The 26,058-nt window shown below is 42.0% G+C and overlaps 2 protein-coding genes across 3 annotated transcripts in view; both read left to right on the top strand.

The window, feature by feature from the left end:
* Window positions 1-1,237: 1,237 nt before the first annotated feature.
* Window positions 1,238-10,112, top strand: LOC110496363 (splicing factor 3B subunit 4-like). Its single transcript, XM_021572220.2, has 6 exons — window positions 1,238-1,396; window positions 3,794-3,922; window positions 7,934-8,476; window positions 8,774-8,935; window positions 9,249-9,410; window positions 9,770-10,112. The coding sequence occupies exons 1-6, from the start codon at window positions 1,363-1,365 to the stop codon at window positions 9,940-9,942; spliced, it is 1,203 nt and encodes a 400-aa protein (XP_021427895.1). The 5' UTR covers window positions 1,238-1,362; the 3' UTR covers window positions 9,943-10,112.
* Window positions 10,113-11,510: 1,398 nt separating this feature from the next.
* Window positions 11,511-26,058, top strand: part of LOC110496362 (synaptic vesicle glycoprotein 2A) — a 30,794-nt gene continuing 16,246 nt past the window's right edge. Inside the window, exons 1-3 of one of the 2 annotated variants that reach the window (XM_021572219.2) lie at window positions 11,511-11,689; window positions 21,664-22,437; window positions 25,783-25,963. In XM_021572219.2, the coding sequence (XP_021427894.2) occupies window positions 21,837-22,437; window positions 25,783-25,963 (782 nt within the window). In that variant the 5' untranslated portion in view covers window positions 11,511-11,689; window positions 21,664-21,836. Of the gene's footprint in view, window positions 11,690-18,924; window positions 19,187-21,663; window positions 22,438-25,782; window positions 25,964-26,058 lie in introns of those variants that run through there. The other variant, XM_036952931.1, reaches the window with a different exon arrangement.

The raw sequence follows: 26,058 nt of genomic DNA on the forward strand, positions 1-26,058 counted from the left end.
ATAAACACCTGCCGTGCTCTGCGCGTGAATCTACACTTTTTTCTCAATGAGTATTCATTACAACAGTTTTGACCCTTTTATCTGTTTAGGCAAGTTATTATTGTTTGTAAACAATATAGTAATATAATAAAACATTATTTGGAATTATGATATGATAGGGTAAAACAGTTGTGAGCTCAATTTGTCAAAAATAAATATAGGCCTAAATCCTAGATTCCTAGACTGTAGATACAGGGCCTTCAGAAAATATGCACACCCCTTGACCTTTTACACATTCTGTTTTACAGCCTGAATTTAAAATTGATTAAATTGAGATTGTGTGTCACTGATCTAAACACAATATCTCATAATGTCAAAGCTGAGTTATGTTTTTAGAAATGTTTATAAATTAATTAAAAAATGAATAGCTGGAATGTCTTGAGTCAATAAGTATTCAACCCCTTTATTATAGCAAGCCTAAATAACTTCATGGGTAAAGATTTGCTTAACATGTCAGATACGTTGCATGGACTAACTCTGTGTGCAATAATGGTGCTTAACATGATTTTTGAATGAAATGTTAAATGGTTAAGAAAACTGAGGATGGATCATCATTGTAGTCACTCCACAATACTTACCTAAGAAGAAAGCCTGTACAGAATACAAATATTCCAAAACATGCATCCTGTTTGCAATAATCTACTTAAGTAATGCTGCAAAAAAAGTGGCAAATAAATTAAATAAACTTTTTGTCCTGAATACAAAGCATTATGTTTGGGGAAAATCCAACACAACCCATCACTGAGTACCAGTCTAAAATATATATTTTTAAGCATGGTTGTGGCTGCATCATGTTATGGGTATGCTTGTAATTGGTAAGGCCTATGGAGTTTTTTTTTTATGATAAAAAAAAAAAGTAATGGAGCTAAGCATAGGCAAAATCCTAGAGGAAAACCTGGTTCAGTCTGCTTTCCAATAGACACTGGGAGAAAATCCACCTTTCAGCAGGACAATAACCTAAAACGCAAGTTACTTGCCAAGACAACATTGAATGTTCCTGAGTGGACTAGTTACAGATTTGACTAAAATCATCTTGAAAGTCTATGGCAAGACTTGAAAATGGCTGTCTAGCAATGATCAACAACCAATTTGAAAGAGCTTGAAGAATTTTTGTAAAGAATAATGGGCAAATATTGCACAATCCAGGTTTGCAAATCTATGATATCCATGATATCAATGATATCAGCTGCATCTTGAACGAGCTCACCGTTACAGACAGCCCGCCACCAGAGGGCGACTTTATCTAATCGCGTTCTTTGGTTTTGTCGGCTAAATACCTTGCCCAGCAGATGAACATAACGCTGCCCTCACGCCGGATTTAACATGGCGGCGGGACCAATTTCGGAACGAAACCAAGGTAGATAAATCTTTATAACATACAATGAATTTCATCAAATGTAGCCATACGGGTAGTTTCAATCACATTTGAACGCATGGCTTGAACACTAGCCAAAATAAGTAGTTAGCCATATCCCCTTGCGTGTGTGACTGCATTCCATTGCCAAACGAAGCTAGTGAGCTTCATTCTCGTTTACTAGCCAACGTTTGCCATATCTAACAAGCTTAGCTATTTAGATACATAGACATGACATAAAAATAGAGAGACAGGACATTACATGGAAATATCGCTAGCCATGTATTTTCATGTCCTGACGGACTCGTCAGATTTGTCTAGGTGTCTGCCGGGCTATGAATGGGTAGCTAGCTGGGTCATTCCTAGTATACGGTTCATTTTAGGTCCCCGGGAATTTTTTGTTCACATTGTGTAAAATGTGTATTCCGAAAGGCATGAACTATAAGGCCAGGTGTCCTTTACCTTAAAAATATAAAAATGTGGATCCTGAAAGAGAATTCTATGCATTTTAAACGCTTTGCCTGTGGCTGTAGCACATTTTGCCATGTCCAAAGGTGTCATTTACCAACTTCCACAATAAATATAAGTCGAATAGTAGAATACGCAAGATGCAATTTTGAAATGTGGTTGTGCATCAAGTTTTTCTTATGTAAATCACTGATAGTCACTCAATTAGCCCATGTCAGTATATATATTTTTTTTAGATAGCTGGATGCTAAACGAAGTTACCTATCTAAAGCTGTAACGTAAACTCACCCCATTCCGTACAAATGTGCGCAACCGTAACATTCAAACTAGGCTACAAAGAAAACTAATGGGACTGTGTTGACTTCAAAATCTGGGGTGTGAACTAGGTTTCTATTCATGCGTTGATCGACATGGTAATGGCTCTATAGTATTGGAGAAAAGTTGAAAAAACGGACCCTCCGTCACATCTTGATGTGTCATGTCGTAACGTACAGCACGCATAAAGCAACTATTTCTGTCTTACAATCTCTCTCCACCAGGTGTAGCACTTCTATCATTCTTTAAAAACAAGAAATGGACAGTGACGGGGGTAAGGGGGGATACCTAGTCATTTTTTCCGTCATCATTGCATGCGATCATCATTCTCAAAACCGCTGTTTACTTCTAAGATCACTTTAGCACCGCCCCAAAAGCCCGATTCAAATTCGACACAAACCTTCAAATAGGTATGCAATGACACATTATATAAACTCTTTATAGTGTTTTATTTACATTTTAGAGGCGATATGTTGGACAGATCAAGTGAAAAAAAGCAATTTTCCCACACAACATCTCTCCTTCTCGCTATCATGCATTAGTTTCGCTTCCCCTCCCGCCATTTTTAAAAAAAGACCCGACGGGGCTCAATGCCTGCTTGAATTATGCAGAAACGGGCAGCGTTTAGGTCATGTAATTGACTCTGTTGGGAAGGGGAGAAATTGTGCTTTACAATGGTATTGACATTACAGTTGATCTGGAAATATTATGTTTTTGGGGCGCTAAAATAAGGGCAATTCTACGGACCAAGGCGATGTACGAGTTTACGTGAGTTTACGTTAGTAATCAAGGTCGAATCAGAGCCTGGGGGGCCCCCATTGACTTTGTTAGTCAGTCTCACTCAGATATCATATTAAAAAAACTGCAAACATTTCTCTCCACCCTATGGCGAAATCTGTAGAATTTCAGGAAATTATATGTTAAACGGTGTTGATTTACAGGGTAAGCCATAGCAGTAAAGTGCCCCTGGAGCAATTAGGGTCAAGTGCCTTGTTCAAGGGCATATTGACAGATTTTTCACCTAGTTGGCTTTGGGATTAGAATCAGCGAACTTTCAGGTACTGGCCCAACACTCTTAACACTGGGCTGCCTGCCACTTCTATTCCCTGTCTTTGGCAACACTGCCCATTTTGCAGGGTTTGTTCTAGTGAACCACCACAGACTGGATGTAGAAAGTAGATTTACAGCTTTCTTGTGCATTGCTCGGTAATGTAATAGGAACTGATTATGTACATGGGTAAGGTGTTGCTAAAAACAGGTAACGTTAGTTATTTCAAGGCAACTTGAAATATCTCGTATGGCAAGGTCTTCTGTTTGGGTTTATACACATCCACTTAACAACCATGCTGTTATGTTATTGCTACCATGCTGTGTTGTCATGTGTTGTTGCCTTGCAATGTTGTTGTTTTTAGGTCTGTCTTTATGTAGTGATGTGTGTTTTGTTCTATATTTATATTGTGTTTATTTTTTGAATGTTTAATCCCAGGCCCCTGTCCCCGCAGGAGGCCTTTTGGTAGGCCGTAATTGTAAATAAATAAGAATTTGTTCTTAACTAACTTACCTAGTTAAATAAAGGTTAAATAAATAAAACTGTGGTTTTGCTCTCGATCACTTTAGATGCCACCGTTTATGTGGGGGGTCTGGATGAGAAAGTGGCAGAGCCACTGCTGTGGGAGCTCTTCCTACAGGCTGGGCCTGTGGTCAACACACACATGCCCAAAGACAGAGTCACGGGACAACACCAAGGTAAGTAACACACTCATAAACCACACATTGGAAACAAAACTGGCACATTCTACCATCGGTAAGACCAATAAAATGTGGTGAGGTGGCACACATGTCTGCAAATAGGAACTGTGTAGAAATAGCCTATACAAAAAAGACAGATCATTGTAGATTATAAACACTGACAGAAATTGCTCCTGGTAGTATTCAGGGGTTGTGTTAGAATTCAGAGATCTACATTTTCAATACGCAGACCATACAAAAATCTGCACATTCAACCTTTTCACCTGCGTTTTATATTAAAAGTTGTATTTCAGATAACACATTAGTGCAACACATTTGGTAGAAAATGGCTTAATTTTCATCATATGACAACAGAAGTGCAACGCTGCTTGGCTAGCAGCCATACAAGTAAATGAGCTTACAATGAAAAAGCAAGGTATTTTTTTGCTTAAACGATGCATGGCCGTCCTATTTATGTTAATCATCGAAAGATTGCATCCCAGCTACATTTCCTAATGTTTTGCTTGAAGTTAATCTTGCATTTTATCAGAGAAAATTAGGTCACGCTGCGAAAAGTACCAGAAAAAAGTAGCTACACGTCAGTCAGAGCGCTCGCTGCCTGCTGATAGAATGCCCTTTGGTGAATTCTCATCCAATTAGAGAAGTGCAACTGAAGCACAAAATATGTCTGATGCCGAGCAGAAATTACAATAGGAACATTTTGTGGTCTGCGTTTACAATACACAGCACGATATTTGTTATGTTTTATCTTTTGTGAAAAACGCAGAATTCTGCTTAATTACACTGAACAAAAATGCAACCATTTCAAAGATTTTACTGAGTTACAGTTCATATAAGAAAATCAGACCATTTTAAATGAATTCATTAGGCCCTAATCTATGGATTTCATGACTGGGAACACAGATATGCAGAAGCTAAGGTAACTGAACTAAGTGACTATCACCCCGTAGCACTCACTTCTGTCATCATGAAGTGCTTTGAGAGACTAGTCAAGGATCATATCACCTCCACCCTACCTGATACCCCAGACCCACTCCAATTTGCTTACTGCCCTAATAGGTCCACAGACGACGCAATCGCCATCACACTGCACACTGCCCTATCCCATCTGGACAAGAGGAATACCTATGTAGGAATGCTGTTCATTGATTACAGCTTAGCATTTAACACCATAGTTCCCTCCAAACCCGTCAGTAAGCTCGAGACCCACCCCGCTTTGTTTAACTGGGTCCTGAACTTTCTGACGGGTCCCCCCCAGATGGTGAAAGTAGGAAACATCTCCACCACGCTGATCCTCAATACTGGGGCCCCACAAATATGCGTTCTCAGCCCTCTCCTGTACTCCCTGTTCACCCATGACTGTGTGGCCATGCATGTCTCCAACTCAATCAAGTTTGCAGACAACACTACAGTGGTAGGATTGATTACCAACAATGATGAGATGACCTACAGGGAGGAGGTGAGGTCCCTCGGAGTGTGATGTCAGTAGAATAATCTCTCACTCATTGTCAACAAAACAAAAGAGATGATCGTGGACTTCAGGAAACAGCAGAGGGAGCACCCCATCCACATCGATGGGACAGCAGTGGAGAAGGTGGAAAGTCTTTAGTTTCTACACATCACGGACAAACTGAAATGGTCCACTCACACAGACAGCGTGGTGAAGAAGGCGCAACAGCGCCTCTTCAACCTCAGGAGGCTGAAGAAATTTGACTTCACTTAAAACACTCGCAAACTTTTACAGATGCTCAATCGAGAGCATCCTGTCAGGCTGTATCGCCACCTGGTACGACAACTGCACTGCCCTCAACCGCAAGGCTCCCCAGAGGGTACTGCGGTCTGCACAACACATCACCGGGTGCAAATTACCTACTCTCCAGGACACCTACAGAACCCGATGTCACAGGAAGGCCAAAAAGATCATCAAGGACAACAACCACCCGAACCACTGCCTGTTCACCCCACTATCATCCATAAGGTGAGGTCAGTACAGGTGCATTAAAGCTGGGACCGAGAGACTGAAAAACAGCTTTTATCTCAAGGCCATCAGACTGTAAAACAGCCATCACTAACATAGAGAGGCTGCTGCCAACATACAGACTCAAATCTCTGGCCACTTTATTAAATGGATTTAATAAAGGTGTCACTAGTCACTTTAAATAACGCCACTTTAATAATGTTTACGTATCCTACATTACTCATCTCATATGTACATACACCTTAGCCAAATACATTTAAACTCAGTTTTTCACAATTCCTAACATTTAATCCTAGTAAAAATTTGCTGTCTTAGGTCAGTTAGGATCAAAACATTATTTTAAGAATGTGAAATTTCAGAATAATAGTAGAGCGATTTATTTCAGCTTTTATTTCTTTCATCACATTGCCAGTGGGTCAGAAGTTTACGTACACTCAATTAGTATTTGGTAGCATTGCCTTTTTAAATTGTTTAACTTGGGTCAAATGTTTCGGGTAGCCTTCCACAAGCTTCCCACAATAAGTTGGGTGGATTTTGGCCCATTCCTCCTGACAGAGCTGGTGTAACTGAGTCAGGTTTGTGGGCCTCCTTGCTAACACATGATTTTTCAGTTCTGCCCAGAAATGTTCTATAGGATTGAGGTCAGGGCTTTGTGATGGCCACTCCTCAGAGACTGTATATAAGGTAGTTGTTTTGAATTTGTTAAGATTACTTGTTAGATATTACTGCACTGTCGGAACTAGAAGCACAAGCATGTCGCTACACTCACATTAACATCTGCTAACCATGTGTATGTGACCAATACATTTTGATATGATTTGGTCACAGATACTTTTTTTTTTTTTTTTTGCATGGATAAGAATGTGGTGTGACCACCATTTGCCTCATGCAACGCGACACATCTCCTTTACATAGAGTTGATCAGGCTGTTGATTGTGACCTGTGGAATGTTTTCCCGCCCCTCTTCAATGGCTGTGCGAAGTTGCTGGATATTGGCTTGAACTGGAACACACTGTCGCACAGGTCAATCCAGAGCGTCCCAAACATGCTCAATGGAGCATTGGACATGGAGATAAAGTATTATCATGCTGAAACATGAGGTTATGGCAGCGGATGAACGGCACGTCAAAGGGTCTCAGGATCTTGTCACAGTATCTCTGTGCATTGAAATGCCATCGATAAAATGACATTGTGTTCATTGTCCGTGGTTTATGCCTGCCCATACCATAACCACTCATCCATCGTGGGGGCACTCTGTCCATCAGCAAACCGCTCGACCCACACGACATCATATACACTGTTTGCTAGTTGCCCGGTACAGTTGAAACCGGAATTCATGGAATTCACCGTCTCAGACGGTACCGCAGGTGAAGAGGAGGAAGTTGAGGTCCTGGGCTGGCATGGTTACACGTGGTATGAGGCCAGTTGGACTTTGCCAAATTCTCTAAAACAACAAAGGCGGCTTATGGTAGCGAAATGAACATTAAATGATTTGGCAACAACTCTGGTGGATATTCCTGCAGTCAGCATGCCAATTGCGCGCTCCCTCAACTTGAAACATCTGTGGCACTGTGTTGTGTGACAACACTGCAAAGTTTAGAGTGGCATTTTATTGTCCCCAGCACAAGATGCACTTGTGTAATGATAATACTGTTTAATCAGCTTCTTGAAATTCTAGACCTGTCAGGTGGATGGATTATCTTGGTAAAGGAGAAATGCTCACTAACAGGGATGCACAACATTTGAGAAATAAGCTTTTTGGCTTTTGGAACATATCTGGTATCTTTTATTTCAGTTCATAAAACATGGGACCAACACTTTATATTTGTGTTCAGTGTATGACGGGTATTGAATTGAATAGGTCTATGCTATGAATGCAAACTCCACACTTGATGTCACGTGGTATTTGGAGACTCCTTTAGTGACAAATAGCCTGTCAATAGTGCTGATCAGAAAATACTTTAACAGTTATACTTGAATGTTGTTCTTTGTTCTGTCCCCCCCCCCCCCCCCCCCCCCTGCTCCATAAGGCTATGGCTTTGTTGAGTTCCTCAGTGAAGAGGATGCGGACTATGCTATCAAGATTATGAACATGATTAAATTATACGGAAAGCCCATCCGTGTCAACAAGGCCTCAGCACACAACAAAAACCTGGATGTGGGCGCAAACATCTTCATTGGTAACCTGGACCCGGAGATTGACGAAAAACTCCTCTACGACACGTTCAGTGCCTTTGGGGTCATACTCCAGACGCCCAAGATCATGCGCGACCCGGACACTGGCAACTCCAAGGGCTACGCCTTCATCAACTTTGCCAGTTTCGACGCCTCTGACGCAGCCATCGAGGCCATGAACGGCCAGTACCTGTGCAACCGCCCCATTACAGTGTCATATGCCTTCAAGAAGGACTCCAAGGGCGAGCGGCACGGCTCAGCCGCTGAACGCCTCCTCGCAGCTCAAAACCCTCTTTCGCAGGCCGATCGGCCGCATCAGCTATTCGCAGATGCACCGCCTCCCCCCTCTGCCTCGACCCCTGTCCTCACCACCCTGGGAGCCGGGATGCCCATGCCTGGTAAGTGTGCGTGCAAGTGGGTGCACCAGGGTAGAAGAATTTCAGCTTCCAAAATCCTTTGTGTATTTTGTGGGTGTACTTAGATAGGATCACTATTTGCCTTGTATAGCTTAGCCATAGATTGTGCTATGTAGATTTGTAAGAATGTCAACTTGATTTTCGTCACAATTTGAAAGTTTTATGTTGGCTTCACAATAACTTGACTAATAACTTCAGTAACACATCTACATCAGTTCATTTCAATTCAACTTTACAAAAGGTGCAATTTCTCTCTCTTTCTCGGATCTTAATTTCCAGGCATGCCCCCTCCTGGTGCCTTCCCTCCTGTGCCACCCCCCGGATCCATGCCTCCTGGTATGCCCCCTGGCATGCCCCCCGCCCCAGGGACACCAGGACCCCAGGGAGGGGGCTCAGGCCCCCCACCTGGCCCACCACCCTTCCACCAGGGCATGCACCCGGGTAAGTCACTCACCATGACCATATCATTGTAATGAGTACAACTGTCAGGAAAGTTTTCCCAGATTGTAGTGTGTGGAATTGTAAGTTAGTGCTACTTCTGGTTAAAGAAAGAGAGCTTATTGTGTGTGATGAGGTGCATTAATATATGCCATTTAGCTGACTCTTTTATCCAAAGCAACTTAGTCATGCATGCATACATTTTGCATATGGGTGTTCCCGGGAATCAAACTCACTATCCTGGTGTTGCAAGCGCCATGCTCTACCAATTAAGCTACTGAGGCCCACCACCAATGATATTGTTAATATCCAACAGGAATGCCCCAGATGCCCATGCATCCTCATGGCCATCCCCCGGGTATGGTGCCTCCACCGGGCCCCCCAGGATCCAACCAGCACCGGGCACCTCCACCCCCCGGCATGCCCCCTCATCCACACATGGGCATGCCACCGAGAGGGCCCTATGGGCATCCCATGGGTGAGTGCTGTGCCTTCACAAGGCTAGGGATAAGCTGATAGGAGATTTCAACTCCTATCAGTTGAAATCTCCTATCAGTTGAATAATTGCCTTTTAGTTGACTCCTGATTCATGCAAAACATGTCATTACTTTTGGTTATGTTACTATTCTGTTTCTTAGAGTCAGCATTTGGTACTTCCATTTTGGACTTTTACAAAATGTATGTAGTTGTAAACAAACACTGTTTAGCTTCAAAACATTTTGACAAATGTATCTAAAGGGAAACAATAAATAAATACATTAATTTGATATCCTTGTTGAAACGTTCTGCTTGCTCTGAGATGATATATCATTGTGTGAATTCTCCCCATCCACACAGGTCACCCCATGCATCCAGGCATGAGAGGACCCCCTCCTCCCATGCCCCCACCAGGCTACGGTGGGGGTCCCCCTCGTCCACCTCCGTTTGGTTTCCAGAGGGGGCCTCCAATGCCACCGAGGCCCCCCGGCGGCCCACCTCGAGGTCCCATGAGAGGACCAATGCCCCCATAGACTACGGAAAACCACTGCAAGGCGCATGACCATGCTTTTTTTAGTTCTATTCCAGATTACAATTTAGATACATGGTGTTGTTAATTTTTTTTGTATGTTTTTTTTTTCACTGTACAGATGCCAAACCTGCAAGGAATAAAGGTTTTAATACAACAACTTGGGTCTTTCAATTGATGTCCTTTCACTTCTCTGAGATGAGATTTAATTCAGAACATGCATCATATCAATCAACTTCTGCTTTCCTGGTACAAACATAAGACACAAAATGTAGTTGGTCCCCTGAATAGGTTAGAAACTACAAATGTGATCAAAAGGCCAGTTGTTTGAGACAGGAGAGAAGGTGAGGCATGTCCATAATGACAAGATGAATGGGATGGTTATGTTTTGACAAGACAAAGCACACGTAAGTTGAAACTGAAACTAAAACTGAAACCTCTTATAAACCCCCTGAAGTAACTACAAACCCACAAAATACAATGTTAGGCAGTGCCTTGAGAGAAAGCTATGGGTAGAGTACAAATACTAATTCTGCACTTGCTTCCAAACTACAAAACAATGTGTGAAATGTAGTGAAGAGAAAAATATAAATAGAAAAGTAAAGTACAGATACCCCAAAAAACTACTTAAGTACTTTCAAGTATTTTTACTTAAGTACTTTACACCACTAATAATGAGTGATTAATGAGTGCAAACAAAGAGGCTTAAAACCCTATATTAGATTGGTTTATTAAACCCTCCTTTAAAATAGAGTTAGCAATTTTCATAGAGCTAGAATAACTGATATTTTCTGCATAACTGAGCTGGGCAGGAAAGTCATGGGTTGTCAATTAAGCTCACTTGTTTCCTTATCATCTGGTCCTGTGATGTCACTAGGTGGGATGGGCCAGTGGTTGGCATAGAAACAGGGGCAGGTGTATGTGAGAGAGAAATATGGGGTTGGCATTTTGATTATTCAGCTCAGGGAGAAGTCCATTTACATGGAAAATATTGTTTCAGAGACCTCTTATGCCTGTTGATTAGGGGCTACTAATAGTCTTATTCCAACGATTAAAAAAACTCATTATATCTAAGCTGTTCTATTAGAACATTGAATTGGAGCAGAGTAATACATTTGGCAACTTAAGTGTATCACTGAAAGGGAGGCGATTCTCATTATAGGCTGTAGGCCTACATGTTTGCGTGAGTGGTAAAGATACATATTTTCATTCAGGGTATGTAAGCCTAATACATACAGCTAAAGCTTAGGATACATTCATCGATTTGAAACATAAACATACCAACACCTTGATAAGTATCAATAGGCTACACATCATAGTTGCTTGCTTTCACATGTAGGCCCCAACATGATTCAAATAGTATTGTGTGTGTGTGTGATGATGAGAGGGCGTGGTGGGCAACATTTAAAGCGAAAGCGAAATGGATGTTTAATACTTAAAAAATAGTTTGAAATACGGGTTAAGATAAATGAATAACTTGAGAACCAATAAGAGAGCCATTAAGATAGACCGTGGCAAGGTGCGTGAAAGGTATATTTCTGCCGGGGGGGGGGGGGGGGGGGGCAAATCTTCGATGCTACTTGTGGTACCCACTGAGGTGGTACCTCTAGGTTCCAGCATCACGCTTCCTCTTCAGTCAGTTGGGTTACGGGGAGCCTATCCACGTTTGAGCAGCAGCAGCATCAACGCACTGTCATCCTGTTGACAAAATTCAAGCTGGGGATATAGTGATATCCATGTCCATAATTACGGTGAGATGATGTTGTTACCTTTACTAAAATGAAACTCGGCAAATTGGTTATAATTAGACTACATAGGCCGACTCCGTTGTTATACGAATGTGGATGTGCGTGCTTCCCAAAATATCTTACCCACTGGCCACGATTTAGGATGTGAAAATCATATAGTGTTTTATTGAAATGTAGCCTATCTATTTATGCGACTATGCAGGTCGATGCAGACTCCATACATACTAAAATTATTGATGTTATTGATATTTCTTGTCGCCTATTTAACATGACAGCAGGCCTATCAATCTAACATGATACCCAAGTCTTCCCTGCGTAAAAACGCAGTCACGACAATTCAATGTCTCTTCAAATGAAGAGATTGGAACTGCGTTTGAGTTTAAATCGTTTATATTACCGAAAATATGTTGAATATTGCATTTAGATAATTCATTCAACAATTGAGCTAATTGCTTTAGGTCAGTTGTAAAAGTCGCGCTGGTCTTGTTGCACTACGTTAAATATTTATAGGCTAATCCGAAATAAAATGATCACAATAAAATATATTACTGGTAGCATACTATCATGATTTCGCAGTCGTATCGCGCCTGAATGGAGAAATGTGTTAGAATTTTGCCATCGTCCTTCACGTAGGCGATTCATCATGATTGTGTTGGCGAGGGGGATGGTAACTAGGCAATGTGTCATCCTCAGGTTTTTATAGGGGGATTCCGTGTCGACTGAATGCCAACCGTCCGTAATGCATGTTATTGGCAGACCATTTCTGAAATAATAAACGGACACTTGTGACCTTGCAAAGATCTCACAACGGTTGACCATCATCTTGAAGCCGTGCTACTTTTGGCAAGACAAGAAATGTGCACGCTTTGCCTCCATCTATAACGACCTTGTCTCAGACTGGCGCCATTTGTTGCTGATGCTCAACGGGTTTACTATTTCCCTTAACAAATAGCCTACATATTGACTTAACCGTTAAAATAAACAAGCCTGCAAAACATAATCAGGTGAATTTTTTGAGAACATTGTTATGGAATGCAGAGGCGACGTTCCTAGGGGCACATGCCCTCTCAGATTTGTCCTGTTTAAAATTAATACATTTTTAAAAAAAAAATTATATGGAAGGGGTTTTCTTTATTTTTTACTATTATCTACATTGTAAAATAATAGTGAAGACATCAAAACTATGAAATAACACATATGGAATCATGTAGTAACCAAAGAATTGATAAACAAATCAAAATATATTTCAGATTTGAGATTCTTCAAAGTAACCACCCTTTGCCTTGACAGCTTAGCGCACTCTTGGCATTCTCCTAGTCACCTGGAATGCATTTCAATTAAGAGGTGTGTCTTGTTAAAAGTTGATTTGTAGAATTTCTTTCCATCTTAATGCTTTAAAAAAAATACAAGGTATTTTATTTATTTATTTTTATTTCGCCTTTATTTAACCAGGTAGGCTAGTTGAGAACAAGTTCTCATTTGCAACTGCGACCTGGCCAAGATAAAGTGTAGCAATTCGACACATACAACAACACAGAGTTACACATGGAATAAACAAAACATACAGTCAATAATACAGTAGAACAAAAGAAAACAAAATGTCTATATACAGTGAGTGCAAATGAGGTAAGTTAAGGAAATAAATAGGCCATGGTGGCAAAGTAATTACAATATAGCAATTAAACACTGGAATGGTAGATCGGCAGAAGATGAATGTGCAGATAGAGATACTGGGGTGCAAAGGAGCAAAATAAAGAAAAAAATACCAGTATGGGGATGAGGTAGGTAGATAGATAGGATGTTTACAGATGGGCTATGTACAGGTGCAGTGATCTGTAAACTGCTCTGACAGCTGGTGCTTAAAGCTAGTGAGGGAGATGTGAGTCTCCAGCTTCAGAGATTTTTGCAATTCATTCCAGTCATGGGCAGCAGAGAACTGGAAGGAAAGACGACCAAAGGAGGATTTGGCTTTGGGGGTGACCAGTGAGATATACCTGCTGGAGCGCGTGCTACGAGTGGGTGCTGCTATGGTGACCAGTGAGCTGAGATAAGGCGGGGCTTTACTTAGCAGAAACTTGTAGATAACCTGTAGCCAGTGGGTTTGGCGAAGAGTATGAAGCGAGGGCCAACCAACGAGAGCGTACAGGTCGCAATGGTGGGTAGTGTATGGGGCTTTGGTGACAAAACGGATGGCACTGTGGTAGACTGCATCCAGTTTGTTGAGTAGAGTGTTGGAGGCTATTTTATAGATGACATCACCGAAGTCGAGGATCGGTAGGATGGTCAGTTTTACGAGGGTATGTTTGGCAGCATGAGTGAAGGATGCTTTGTTGCGATATAGGAAGCCGATTCTAGATTTAATTTTGGATTGGAGATGCTTAATGTGAGTCTGGAAGGAGAGTTTACAGTCTAACCAGACATCCAGGTATTTGTAATTGTCCACGTATTCTAAGTCAGAGCCGTCCAGAGTAGTGATGCTGGACGGGCGAGCAGGTGCGGGCAGTGATCGATTGAATAGCATGCATTTAGTTTTACTTGCGTTTAAGAGCAGTTGGAGGCCACGGAAGGAGAGTTGTATGGCATTGAAGCTCGTGTGGAGGTTAGTTAACACTGTGTCCAAGGAGGTAGGGGTGGTATACAAAAGATAGTCCTATTTGGTAAGAGACCAAGTCCATATTATGGCAAAAACAGCTCAAATAAGCAAAGAGAAATGACAGTCCATCATTACATTAAGACGTGAAGGTCAGTCAATTCGGAAAATTTCAAGAATTTTGAAAGTTTCTTCAAATTCAGTCGCAAAAACCATCAAGTGCTATGATTAAACTGGCTCTCATGAGGACCGCCACAGAAAAGGAAAACCCTGCTGCAGCAACCTCTGTGTCTTTGTGAGACACAGTGTAGGTGAACAGATTATTTCCGCATGTTCCCACCATGAAGCATGGAGTAGGAGGTGTGATGGTGTAGAGATGCTTTGCTGGTGACATTTTTGGTGATCTATTTGGAATTCAAGGCACACTTAACCAACATGGCTACCACAGCATTCTGCAGTAATACGCCATCCCTTCTGGTTTACGCTTGTTTTCAACAGGACAATGACCCAACACACCTCCAGGCTGTGTAAGGGCTATTTGACCAATAAGGAGAGAGTGGAGTGCTGCATCAGGTGACATGGCCTCTACAATCACCCGACCTCAACCCAATTGAGATGGTTTAGGATGATTTGGACAGCAGAGTGAAGGACGGTTGGAAAAACATTCCAAGTGAAGCTGGTTGAGAGAATGCCAAGGGTGTGCAAAGCTGTCATCAAGGCAAAGGGTGGCTAATATATTTTGATTTGTTTAAAAAAAAAAAATGGGTTACTACATGATTCCATGTGTTATTTCATAGTGTTAATGTCTTCACTATTATTCTACTATTTAGAAAATAGTAAAAATAAAGGAAAACCCTTGAATGAGTAGGTGTGTCTAAACTTTTGACTGGTATATATTTTTACAAAAAAAATGTATCGGTAATACTACTAGCCACTTAGCAATTGTATGAAGTCACCTTTTGCTAGCCCAGATATGTTCCCAATCTCCCAACCTCATAACTAGCTACCAAGAAGCCATTGCAGGCTATGAATCAAGTTAGAGTAGCTAGCTTGTCTAACTATCTTAGCTGGTATGCCTGCTGGCTAGGTCGGTAGACGTTAGAAAAGCAAGCAGTAACTAAATGTACCGAATAAGACTCACATTGCTTTCAATATTTTACCCATATTCTAGCAGAGGTGCAGAGAAGCATATATTAATGTTACGACTTCTAGGAGTAGTGGGTGCGGAGTCAGGCGCAGAGGGTTTAGGACAACCGTATTTATTCCTGTGACAGAAGAGGTCACGCCAAAACACCAGGCGCATACAATGACCGGTCCAAAAATAGGACCCAAACAGTCCGGAGAAAATAAGAAAATAGCACATCCACAAAACAAACAGAGAAACAAGCCCGCACAAAAGCAGGCGGGCATAACTGGCTTAAATAGCCTTAACCAAAACCCTAACAAGAAACAGGTGTAACCAATGAGACAAAACCAACAGAAAAGGAAAAGGGGATCGGTGGCAGCTAGTAGACCGGTGACGACAACCCCCGAGCGCCGCCCGAACAGGAAGAGGAGCCACCTTCGGTGGGAGTCGTGACAATTATTTATTGTATTTTTTAAAGAACCGCTAGTCAGGAGGATACAGACGGCTCAAGATGTATGCTTAGATATGCAGAAAAATATACATATATTTTTTTACATAGAATTAATCATAATGATCATGGCTCTAAATTGCAGGAAAGAGCTGTTTCAGGTGTTTGAAAAATGCAGAATTCTCCAACTTATGGATGGGCCGTAGCCCCCCTCTGGGTCACGCCCCAGTCATCCTCACTTACTTTGTGCCACCACAGATTTTTGGGGTTCCAAACGCCCCTGATGGCTTGCCTGCCAATTCCCAATTAACACACACTAATGGTAATAAGGATAACCTTGCATCAGTGTCTGTCTGCACACCAATGCTGTGAAATTAAATGGGTTTAATATCACACCAAGCCCTCTACTGCTCAGAGTAGCTATTGCCTCAACACCATCTTATAGCCTAGGCTATCCAGTGACCTTGTCAACAGGTTGTTGGACTGATAGTCCCAGGGCCTCTGGTTCAGGTCCTGGTCAGGGCTGCCACCCTGAAGTGGGATGGCACCGAAGTTTGTCCATTGAGTGTGTTCTATGGTGTAAGGGAATTGCTAGAGTAAAGTACTGGGACGCCAGGAGGGCGAGTTTTGCATTTTAGGACCAATATGTGTTAAAGTGAGTCTCATCCCTTTCTTTGACCCCACATGTGTAACCGTGTGGGCGTGTTACTGACCAAAAGATAGCATATCTGGTGTGTGTATTTACTGCTCAGAATGTGTGACAGTGTTTTTTTTTAAATAGATGGATGTGTTGTCATTACTGTTCCCAATTTAGTCCTCACTCTTGCAGCTTTTGGTGGGGGCACCTTTTTGTCTAATATCTGACCCAGTGGCCCTTTAATCATTTTGTATGCCACCCTGTTGTCAGGAAGGAATCCCCTGAAGAATGCTCTCTCCCTCTCCCTCTCTCTCTCTCAATTTCTATCTCTCCTTTTCTCAATTTCTCTATTCCATTCTCTGTGCATTGTATCTTGTCCTTTCTCCCTTCCCCTCACTATCTCTCTCTATGTTTCTCTCCCCCCTCCCATCTGTTCACAATCGCGGCCTCCCAAAAGTTCATCCTCACTCCTGTACTGTTGTTTTCCCTTCGTGTAATCCCAACACATTGCATGAGAGGATTAATAATCCTCATTGGCCAGTTAAAGCAGTCACTGCTTTCAATACCCTACATTGGCAAGATAAGTAAAGAAGAGCATTAGAGCTTATCTGCAGCTCCTGTCGAAGATTAGGTGGACAGCTGTTTCAACAAAATACATATAGTTTGTAGGTTTCAGCCTTCTTCAATGGGTTTTTGGTATTTTGCTGTCGAGGAACATGTGGCCACATCCATAGACTGAGACAATAAAGAATTGTGAAAAGAGGGAAAGATTGAATGTCAAGGACATACAGCCCATCCCTCTGGGCAGTCAGTTCGAAACATTGAATTGAAGCTCAGTTACATTTTGACCTACCCATTTGATCATGTTAAATATAGAGATTCTTCTATCAACACATCTCTTCATCACTGTCTTACAAAATCCAATTCTCTACTAATACAGTTGAAGTCGGAAGTTTACATACAAATACATTTAAACTCAGTTTTTCACAATTCCTGACATTTAATCCTACTAAAAATTCCCTGTCTTAGTTCAGTTAGGATCACCACTTTATTTTAAGTATGTGAAATGTCAGAATAATAGTAGAGAGAATGATTTCAGTTTTTATTTCTTTCATCACATTCCCAGTGGGTCAGAAGTTTACATACACTCAATTATTATTTGGTAGCCTTGCCTTTAAATTGTTTAGCTTTGGGCAAACGTTTCGGGTAGCCTTCCACAAGCTTCCCACAATAAATTGGGTGAATTTTGGGCCATTCCTCCTGACAGAGCTCGTGTAACTGAGTCAGGTTTGTAGGCCTCCTTTCTCACACACACTTTTTCAGTTCTGCCCACACATGTTCTATAGGATTGAGGTCAGGGCTTTGTGATGGCCACTCCAATATTTGACTTTGTTGTCCTTAAGCCATTTTTCTACAACTTTGGAAGTATGCTTGGGGTCATTGGCCATTTGGAAGACCCATTTGTGACCAAGTTTTAACTTCCTGACTGATGTCTTGAGATGTTGCTTCAATATATCCACATAATGTTCCTCCTCATGAAGCCATCTATTTTGTGAAGTGCACCAGTCCCTCCTGCAGCAAAGCACCCCCACACCATGATGCTGCCACTCCCGCGCTTCACGGTTGGGATGGTGTTCTTCGGCTTGCAAGCCTCCCCCTTTTTCCTCCAAACATAATGATGGTCATTATGGCCAAACAGTTCTATTTTTGTTTCATCAGACTAGAGGACATTTCTCCAAAAAGCTTTTTTTTATGGCGGTTTTGGAGCTGTGGCTTCCTCCTTGCTGAGCGTCCTTTCAGGTTATGTCGACATAGGATTCGTGTTAGTGTGGATATAGATACCTTTGTACCCGCTTCCTCCAGCATCTTCACAAGGTCCTTTGCTGTTGTTCTCTGATTGATCTGCACTTTTCGCACCAAAGTACGTTCATCTCTAGGAGACAGAAGTCTCCTTCTTGAGCAGTATGATGGCTGCGAGGTCCCGTGGTCTTTATGCTTGCGTACTATTGTTTGCACAGATGAACGTGGTACCTTCAGGCGTTTGGAAATTGCACCCAAGGATGAACCAGACTTGTGGAGGTCTCCAATTTGTTTTCTGAGATCTTGGCTGATTTCTTTTGATTTTCCCATGATGTGAAGTAAAAAGGCAAATCCACAGGTACACCTCCAATTGACTCAAATGAGGTCAATTAGCCTATCAGAAGCTTCTAAAGCCATCACATAATTTTCTGGAATTTTCCAAGCTGTTTAAAGGCACAGTCAACTTAGTGTATGTAAACTTCTGACCAACTGGAATTGTGATACAGTGAATTATAAGTGAAATAATCTGTATGTAAACAATTGTTGGAAAAATGACTTGTGTCATGCACAAAGTAGATGTCCTAACCGACTTGCCAAAACGATAGTTTGTTAACAAGATATTTGTGGAGTGGTTGAAAAACGAGTTTTAATGACTCCAACATAAGTGTATATAAACTTCCGACTTCAACTGTATATGCTATAGTTATTTGTTTCACACTGCAGAAAGAGACCATTGCAGGTTTACCTCTGTGATAGGCAGACATACAGTGCCTTCATAAAGTATTCACACCCCTTGACTTTTCCTCATTTTGTTGTGTTACAGACAGAATTTAAAATTGATTACATGGAGATGTTGTGTCACTGGCCTACACGCGATACCCTATAATGTCAACGTGGAGGTACAGTTTTTGTCTTATTTATTTATTCTAACTAATACAAAATGAAAAGTTGAAATGTCTTGAATCAAGTATTCAGCCCCTTTGTTATGGCAAGCGTAAATAAGTTCAGGAGTAAAAATGTGCTTTACAATCGCATAATAATTTGCATGGATTCACTCGGTGTGCAACAATATTGTTTAAAATTATTTTTGAATGACGACCTCATCTCTGTACCCCACACATACAATTATCTGTAAAGTCCCTCAGCAGTGAATTTCAAACACAGTTTCAACAACAAAGACCAATAGAGGTTTTCCAATGCCTCGCAAAGAAGGGCATCTATTGGTAGATGGATTTTAAAAAAGCATGGTGAATTTAATAATTCAACTTTGGATCACTAAAAAGTCACTACAAAGACAGTTACAGAGTTTAATGGCTGTGATAGTAGAAAACCGAGTATAGATCAACAACATTGAACATGTGGTAAAGAAATGAACTGTATGTCCTGAATACAAAGCATTATGTTTGGGGCAAATCCAACACAACACATCACTGAGTACCACTCTTCATATTTTCAAGCATGGTGGTGGCTGCATCGTGTCATCGGCAAGGGAGTTTTTTGGGGGGGATATAAGAAACGGAATTGAGCTAGGCACAGGAGAAATCCTAGAGGGAAACCTGGTTCAGTCTGCTTTCCAAGAGACACTGGGGGAGAAATTCACCTTTCAGCAGGACAATAACCTAAAACACAAGGCCAAATATACACTGGAGTTGCTTACCTAGATGACATTGAAGGTTCCTGAGTGGCCTAGTTACAGTTTTGACTTGAAAATCTACGGCAAGACTTGAAAATGGGTGTCTAGCAATGATCAGCAACCAACTTGAAAGAGCTTGAAGAATTAAAAAAATAATAATGTGCAAATATTGTACAATCTAGGTGTGCAAAGCTCATAGCTGTAAATGTTGCCAAAAGCGATTCTGCCAAAGGTGATTCTAACACGTATTGTCTCAAAGGGCTGAATATGTATGAAATCAAGATATATTAGTGTTTTATTTTTCATATTTTTTTTCACAAATGTTAGATTTTTTTGTGTAGATCGATGACAACCTATGGCAATTTAATCAATTTTAATCCTACTTTGTAACATAAGAAAATATGTAAAAAGTCAACAGGTGTGAATACTTTCTGAAGGCACTGTAGATAAAAGGCTACCAAACAATATTGTTATCCGTGATGTTGATTGTATCAAAGTATTCCCACCTTCTTTAATGGTGGCCACCATTTTAAATCTGACTTTGCTGTAGTCAGGTGTTTGGGGGACAGGAATCTGTCTATCAGTGCATATAGTATATGGCTTAAAAATGTTAACTAATGGGCCTCCTGAGTGTCGTAGCGGTCTGAGGCACTGCATTGCTGTGCTAGAGGCATAACTACAGACCCGGGTTCATTCGCTGGCAGTGCCACAATTGGCCCAGCGTCGTCCGGGTTAGGTGAGGGTTTGGCCGGGGGGGGCTTTACTTGGCTCATTGCGCCCTAGCGACTCCTTGTGGCGGGCCGGGTGCCTGCAGGCTGACTCCAGTCATCAGTTGAACAGCGTTTCATCTGACACATTGGTGTGGCTGGCATCTGGGTTAAGCTGGCGGGTGTTAAAAAGCACATTTAGGTATGTCTTGTTTTGGTGGAAGCATGACTCCACCTTTGCCTCTCCCGAGCCCTTTGGGAAGTTGCAGTGATGAGACAAGATCAAACAAAAAACGAGAACTAATGTGATGTGTTGTGGTCCCTAAATACTAAGTGTTATCTACATTTTACAGGCCTTTTACTTCCAGTATGGTCAGTTCTGCATCTTAACATGCGAGAGGCCATTTCCAAATAAAGCAGTATAAGTCAAAAGCAACATTATTTGTGCAAAGCAATAATGCACACTTGGACTCATACTCTTACTATATATTATTTTAAATATATTTTCCATTTGCTTGTGAAGAATATTGTTTTTGACTAATCCATGAATCCACAGTCCACAAGGAAGAGTTGCTACCCTTCTCAATTTGCCCCTGCTTTACTTTCCCTGGTGTTGAGTTGTTATCAGATGGACACAAGACACAATATGTCAACATCGAACAGTACGCCATACCTAATCAGTTTACAGAGAATGCAAATTGAGATAAGATGCTCCTTGGTATCTGCTTAGAAATACGCTTCCCCTAGCAACAGTAACAGGATCTGGGCTTACTCATATTGAGCATTATAGAGATAGAACGTTACTTAAAGGGGCAATCGGGGGATTCTAAAAACCACTAATGGGCCACCCCACCACTTGTTTTGATAAACAGCTGAGGGATGAAGCTATGGATGCAAGGACTGCATTAGACCACAATTGTGGTTTTAAACATGTTTTGAAGCTATACAGTATTTATTTTAAATTATATTGACCCAAACCCTGATTCAAAAGTTTGGTCTATGTGACTAACAATGTGTTTGCGCTTTCCCTCTGTAGAGGAGCAGTCCATCGCAGAGCGGGCCCTGTGATCAAATCCAGCTCAACTCTCCACCACCCTATTGAGGGTAAACTGGAACACTGCCTGACAAACACTCCCCAGAGATTCCTGAGCTCCATCCTGCTTTTCAGGTGATAAACCCCTGCCTTTGAGATTCCTCTACCCTTCAATAATGGAGGACGGCTATCAGAACAAGACAGCCTTTATAAAGGGTGCCAAAGACATTGCCAAGGAGGTTAAGCGCCAGGCGGCCAAGAAAGTGGGCCGCGGTGTGGACAAGATGACCGACGAGTACAGCAAACGCTCATACGCCCGCTTTGAGGAAGACGACGACGATGACTACCCTGGAGTGCCTGGGGGGCAGGACAGTGGCTACTACCGGGGCGACAGCCAGGCAGCCAATGACGATGAAGGTGGCCACAGCGACTCCACAGAGGGCCACGACGAAGACGACGAGATCTACGAGGGCGAGTACCAGGGCATTCCCCGCGCCGACTCGAGCAAGGCTGCCGACAGCCTAGCAGGGGGAGATGGGCAGCAGTTCAGGGACATGGCACAGTTTGAGGGGGAAAGGCGGAAGGATCAAGAAGAGCTAGCCCAGCAGTACGAGACCATCCTGCAGGAGTGCGGCCATGGAAAGTTCCAGTGGACCCTCTACTTTGTGCTGGGGCTGGCCCTCATGGCGGACGGTGTAGAGATTTTTGTGGTGGGCTTTGTGCTCCCCAGCGCCGAGAAAGATATGTGTCTGTCAGAGGAAAGCAAGGGCATGTTGGGTAAGTGTGACCCTTAAACTGTCTTTTTAATTAACTTGATTGATTTACATGCTAGGTTAGTGAGTCCTTAAATGTTTTTCTCCGATCAAGTGTCAAATGTGGGGGAGTTAATCGGCCCCAATGCAAATTCAATAAAAACGCTGTCATTCTACGGTAAATTCCTCACATCTTATGTCTTTGGTAGACAATAAAATTAGCAATCTATGAATATGTAACCTAACGTAGCAGGCTTAAAAAGACTCCTGAGCGGAGTCCCCAAATCCATTTTTCAAGTTAGGTTGTAACAGGAAACATCTGCTTTCTGCCGACCCTCTGGAGAGTGATGAATGTGTAACTCAGTAACCTATTTATTGACATCAGCACCTGATACACAAATGTCTGCTTGGCAGCACTTCATTTTGTGATAAAGAAATGACCTGGTATTTCATTTATTCACAGAAATAACCAGGTACTGTAGTTGCTAGTGCAGACTTTAAAAAATGAAATAGTACCCTTCGTCACCAGATAATTTTCTAGCAAAAATAAGTACAGTAAAATAAAATTGTGTTGTGTGTTCGTGTTGAGTTGTGAATATCATGCCAGTGTACCGCCAGCGTTCAGTCAATTGCGCTCCAGCATCTTAAACAGGTTTTTTCTCTTACCGTCTCTCTGTCTTGTGCCATCTTTAGAATACTTTATAAGTGCCCATAAACTTTGTTTTGGCTCAGAAATGGTCCAAAGCAGACAGCAACCTAGGCCCAAATTGGCTACCCATTTTCCTGAGGAGATAAACATGAACATCATTTTATTATGCTGAAAGAGTATGATAGAGGAAAACATGCAAAACATTGCTGGTTACTAGTTTTGATTGAATATGGGGGCCCCAATTTCTGCTCTGCAGCTTGCGTTGATCTTGTCTCTCTGACACGTCTATAATAATAACAACAACAATTGATTAACCTTATATCTCAAAGTGCTTCAAGAGCAACAATCAAACAAGCAACATACAGTAAGTATCCTGACAGGTCAACCAATAGAGGCCAAGTCTTTGCTGCATCCTCTGAAGATAGAGAGGGTCAGTTCATGGGTTGAGCGGAGGGAGCTGGTCAGAGGAAGGGAAATGATGGCGATGGAGTCTGCTGATGATCTTGTAGAGGACAAGTCTGGAGTCTTATAGCCACTGGACTTCTCTTCTTTCACTCTGTGATGCCGCAGCAGTGATGCCTCAAAAAGCTCACCACACAAAGTTCAGAATAGAAGCCTTGTCGTCCTCACTGCAAGCCCTCTGCTTTAGCACTGCTGTATTCCTCTACGTAATACTGGCACCCAGGTGAAACAAAAAAAGCTGGTAATGTGTCCAGATGCATTTTTCAAAAAAAACATTAGCCGGCTAGCCATAGCTAGCTACCTATGTCAACGCTGACAAATAGAGTTTATTCTCACATAAAGGGGAAAACCATCTATGATTAGTCTCCTCCATCCCACACCTCCCTCTTCACTACCCTTGAGCTTTGTGGGTGGGTGGGTGGGTGGGTGTATGTGTGTGTGTGTGTGTGTGTGTGTGTGTGTGTGTGTGTGTGTGTGTGTGTGTGTGGTGTCTGTTTGGGAGTGTGTGACAGTGCCTGCCTGCCTGCCTGCCCACACACACCTAACCTAACCGCAGGTTTTACACAATGCAATTGTCAGTTGTTGTTGTTGTTTTTTTTTTACATGCAAGACAGTCATGTACAGTGCATTCAGAAAGTATTCAGATTCTTGAATTTTTCCACATTTTGTTACGTTACAGCCTTATTCTAAAATTGATTAAATCATTTTTTCCCCCTCAACAATCTACACACAATTACCCATAATGACAAAGTAAAAACAGGTTTTTCTGCATTTTTGCAAATATATTAAAAAGAAGAAACTGAAATATCACATTTACAGAAGTCTTCTTGGGTATAATGCTACAAGCTTGGCACACCTGTATTTGGGGAGTTTCTCCCATTCTTCTTTGCAGATCCTCCCAAGCTTTGTCAGGTTGGATGGGGAGTGTTGCTGCACAGCTATTTTCAGGTCTCTCCAGAGATGTTTGATTGGGTTCAAGTCCATTCAGAGACTGGTCCGGAAGCCACTCCTGCATTGTCTTGGCTGTGTGCTTAGTGATTGTTGTCCTGTTGGAAGGTGAACCTTTTCACAGTCTGATGTCCTGAGTGCTCTGGAGCAGGTTTTCATCAAGGATCTCTCTATACTTTGTTCCGTTCATCTTTCCCTCGATCCTGACTATTCTCCCAGTCCCTGAAAAACATCCCCACAGCATGATGCTATCACCACCATGCTTCACCGTAGGGATGATGCCAGGTTCCTCCAGACATGACACTTGGCATTCAGGCCAAAGAGTTCAATTTTGGTTTCATCAGAGTATCTTGTTTCTCATGGTCTGAGTGCCTTTTGGCAAACTCCAAGCGGTCTGTCATGTCCCTTCACTGAGGAGTGGCTTCCATCTTGCCACTCCACCATAAAGGCCTGAATGGTGGAGTGCTCCAGAGATGGTAGTCCTTCTGGAAGGTTCTCCCATCTTCACAGAGGAACTCTGGAGCTCTGTCAGAGTGACCATCAGGTTCTTGGTGGTCCAAACTTCTTCCATTTAATAATGATGGAGGTGACTGTGTTATTGGGGACCTTCAATGCTGCAGAAATGTTTTGGTACCCTTCCCCAGATCTGTGCTTCGACACAATCCTGTCTCGGAGCTATACGGACAATTCCTTCATCCTCATCGCTTGGTTTTTGCTCTGACATGCACTGTCAACCATGAGACCTTATATAGACAGGTGTGTGTCTTTCCAAATCTTGTCCAGTTATTTGAATTGACTAAAGGTGGACTCCAATGAAGTTGTAGAAACATCTCAAGGATGATGAATGGAAACAGGATGCACCTGAGCTCAATTTCAAGTCTCAAAGTTTTTTGTTGTTGTTGTTAGAAACCAATAAGATTAGCATTCCTGCCATGTTATTTTGTTGAAATATACAGTAATTCCATCTCTGATTGCACCCAAATTGGCCATTGTAATTTATAGGATTCATATAATATAAGGTTTTGACCATTTCTTTGGATTCCTCATGTCTAACTTTTTTTTTAACGTTTGGGTCAAATGGATGTTAGGTATTACATTTATTAAATGTTATAAATCCTATAAATGGCCAGTCCTATAAATTAAAATGGTCCATTTTTAAAAACAGAAACTATTTCAGAACGATCTGAGATAGTGGGTGTCGAAATCGTCTTTCTTTTGCCACATGTTGTGCCGAAGGGTAACAAATAAAGCAGCTGTATGCACAGGTAAGGAACATGTAACTCTCTCATTTTCTCTTTCTGTCCTCTGCAGGTCTGATTGTTTATCTGGGAATGATGGTCGGTGCATTCGTGTGGGGTGGGCTCGCTGATCGGATAGGCCGACGGCAGTCCCTTCTCATCTGTCTCTCCATCAACAGCGTCTTCTCCTTCTTCTCCTCCTTTGTCCAGGGCTACAGCACCTTTCTCTTCTGCCGACTACTTTCTGGTGTTGGGTAAGATTCTGAAAACCGATGGAAGGTGAATGATAGATTAAGAGAGTGACACACAGACGCAGGTGGGCTTAATAGCTTTTTTATAGTTATATAGT

Source organism: Oncorhynchus mykiss, chromosome 18, assembly GCF_013265735.2.
Source record: "Oncorhynchus mykiss isolate Arlee chromosome 18, USDA_OmykA_1.1, whole genome shotgun sequence".
NCBI classification, from domain to species: Eukaryota; Metazoa; Chordata; class Actinopteri; order Salmoniformes; family Salmonidae; genus Oncorhynchus; species Oncorhynchus mykiss.

Coding starts and splice junctions, on each gene's coding strand:
- LOC110496363 (XM_021572220.2), top strand. CDS start 1,363: ATGGCGGCGGGACCAATTTCGGAACGAAACCAAG. Junction 3,923..7,933: donor AGTCACGGGACAACACCAAG/GTAAGTAACACA, acceptor CTGCTCCATAAG/GCTATGGCTTTGTTGAGTTC. Junction 8,936..9,248: donor CCACCAGGGCATGCACCCGG/GTAAGTCACTCA, acceptor AATATCCAACAG/GAATGCCCCAGATGCCCATG.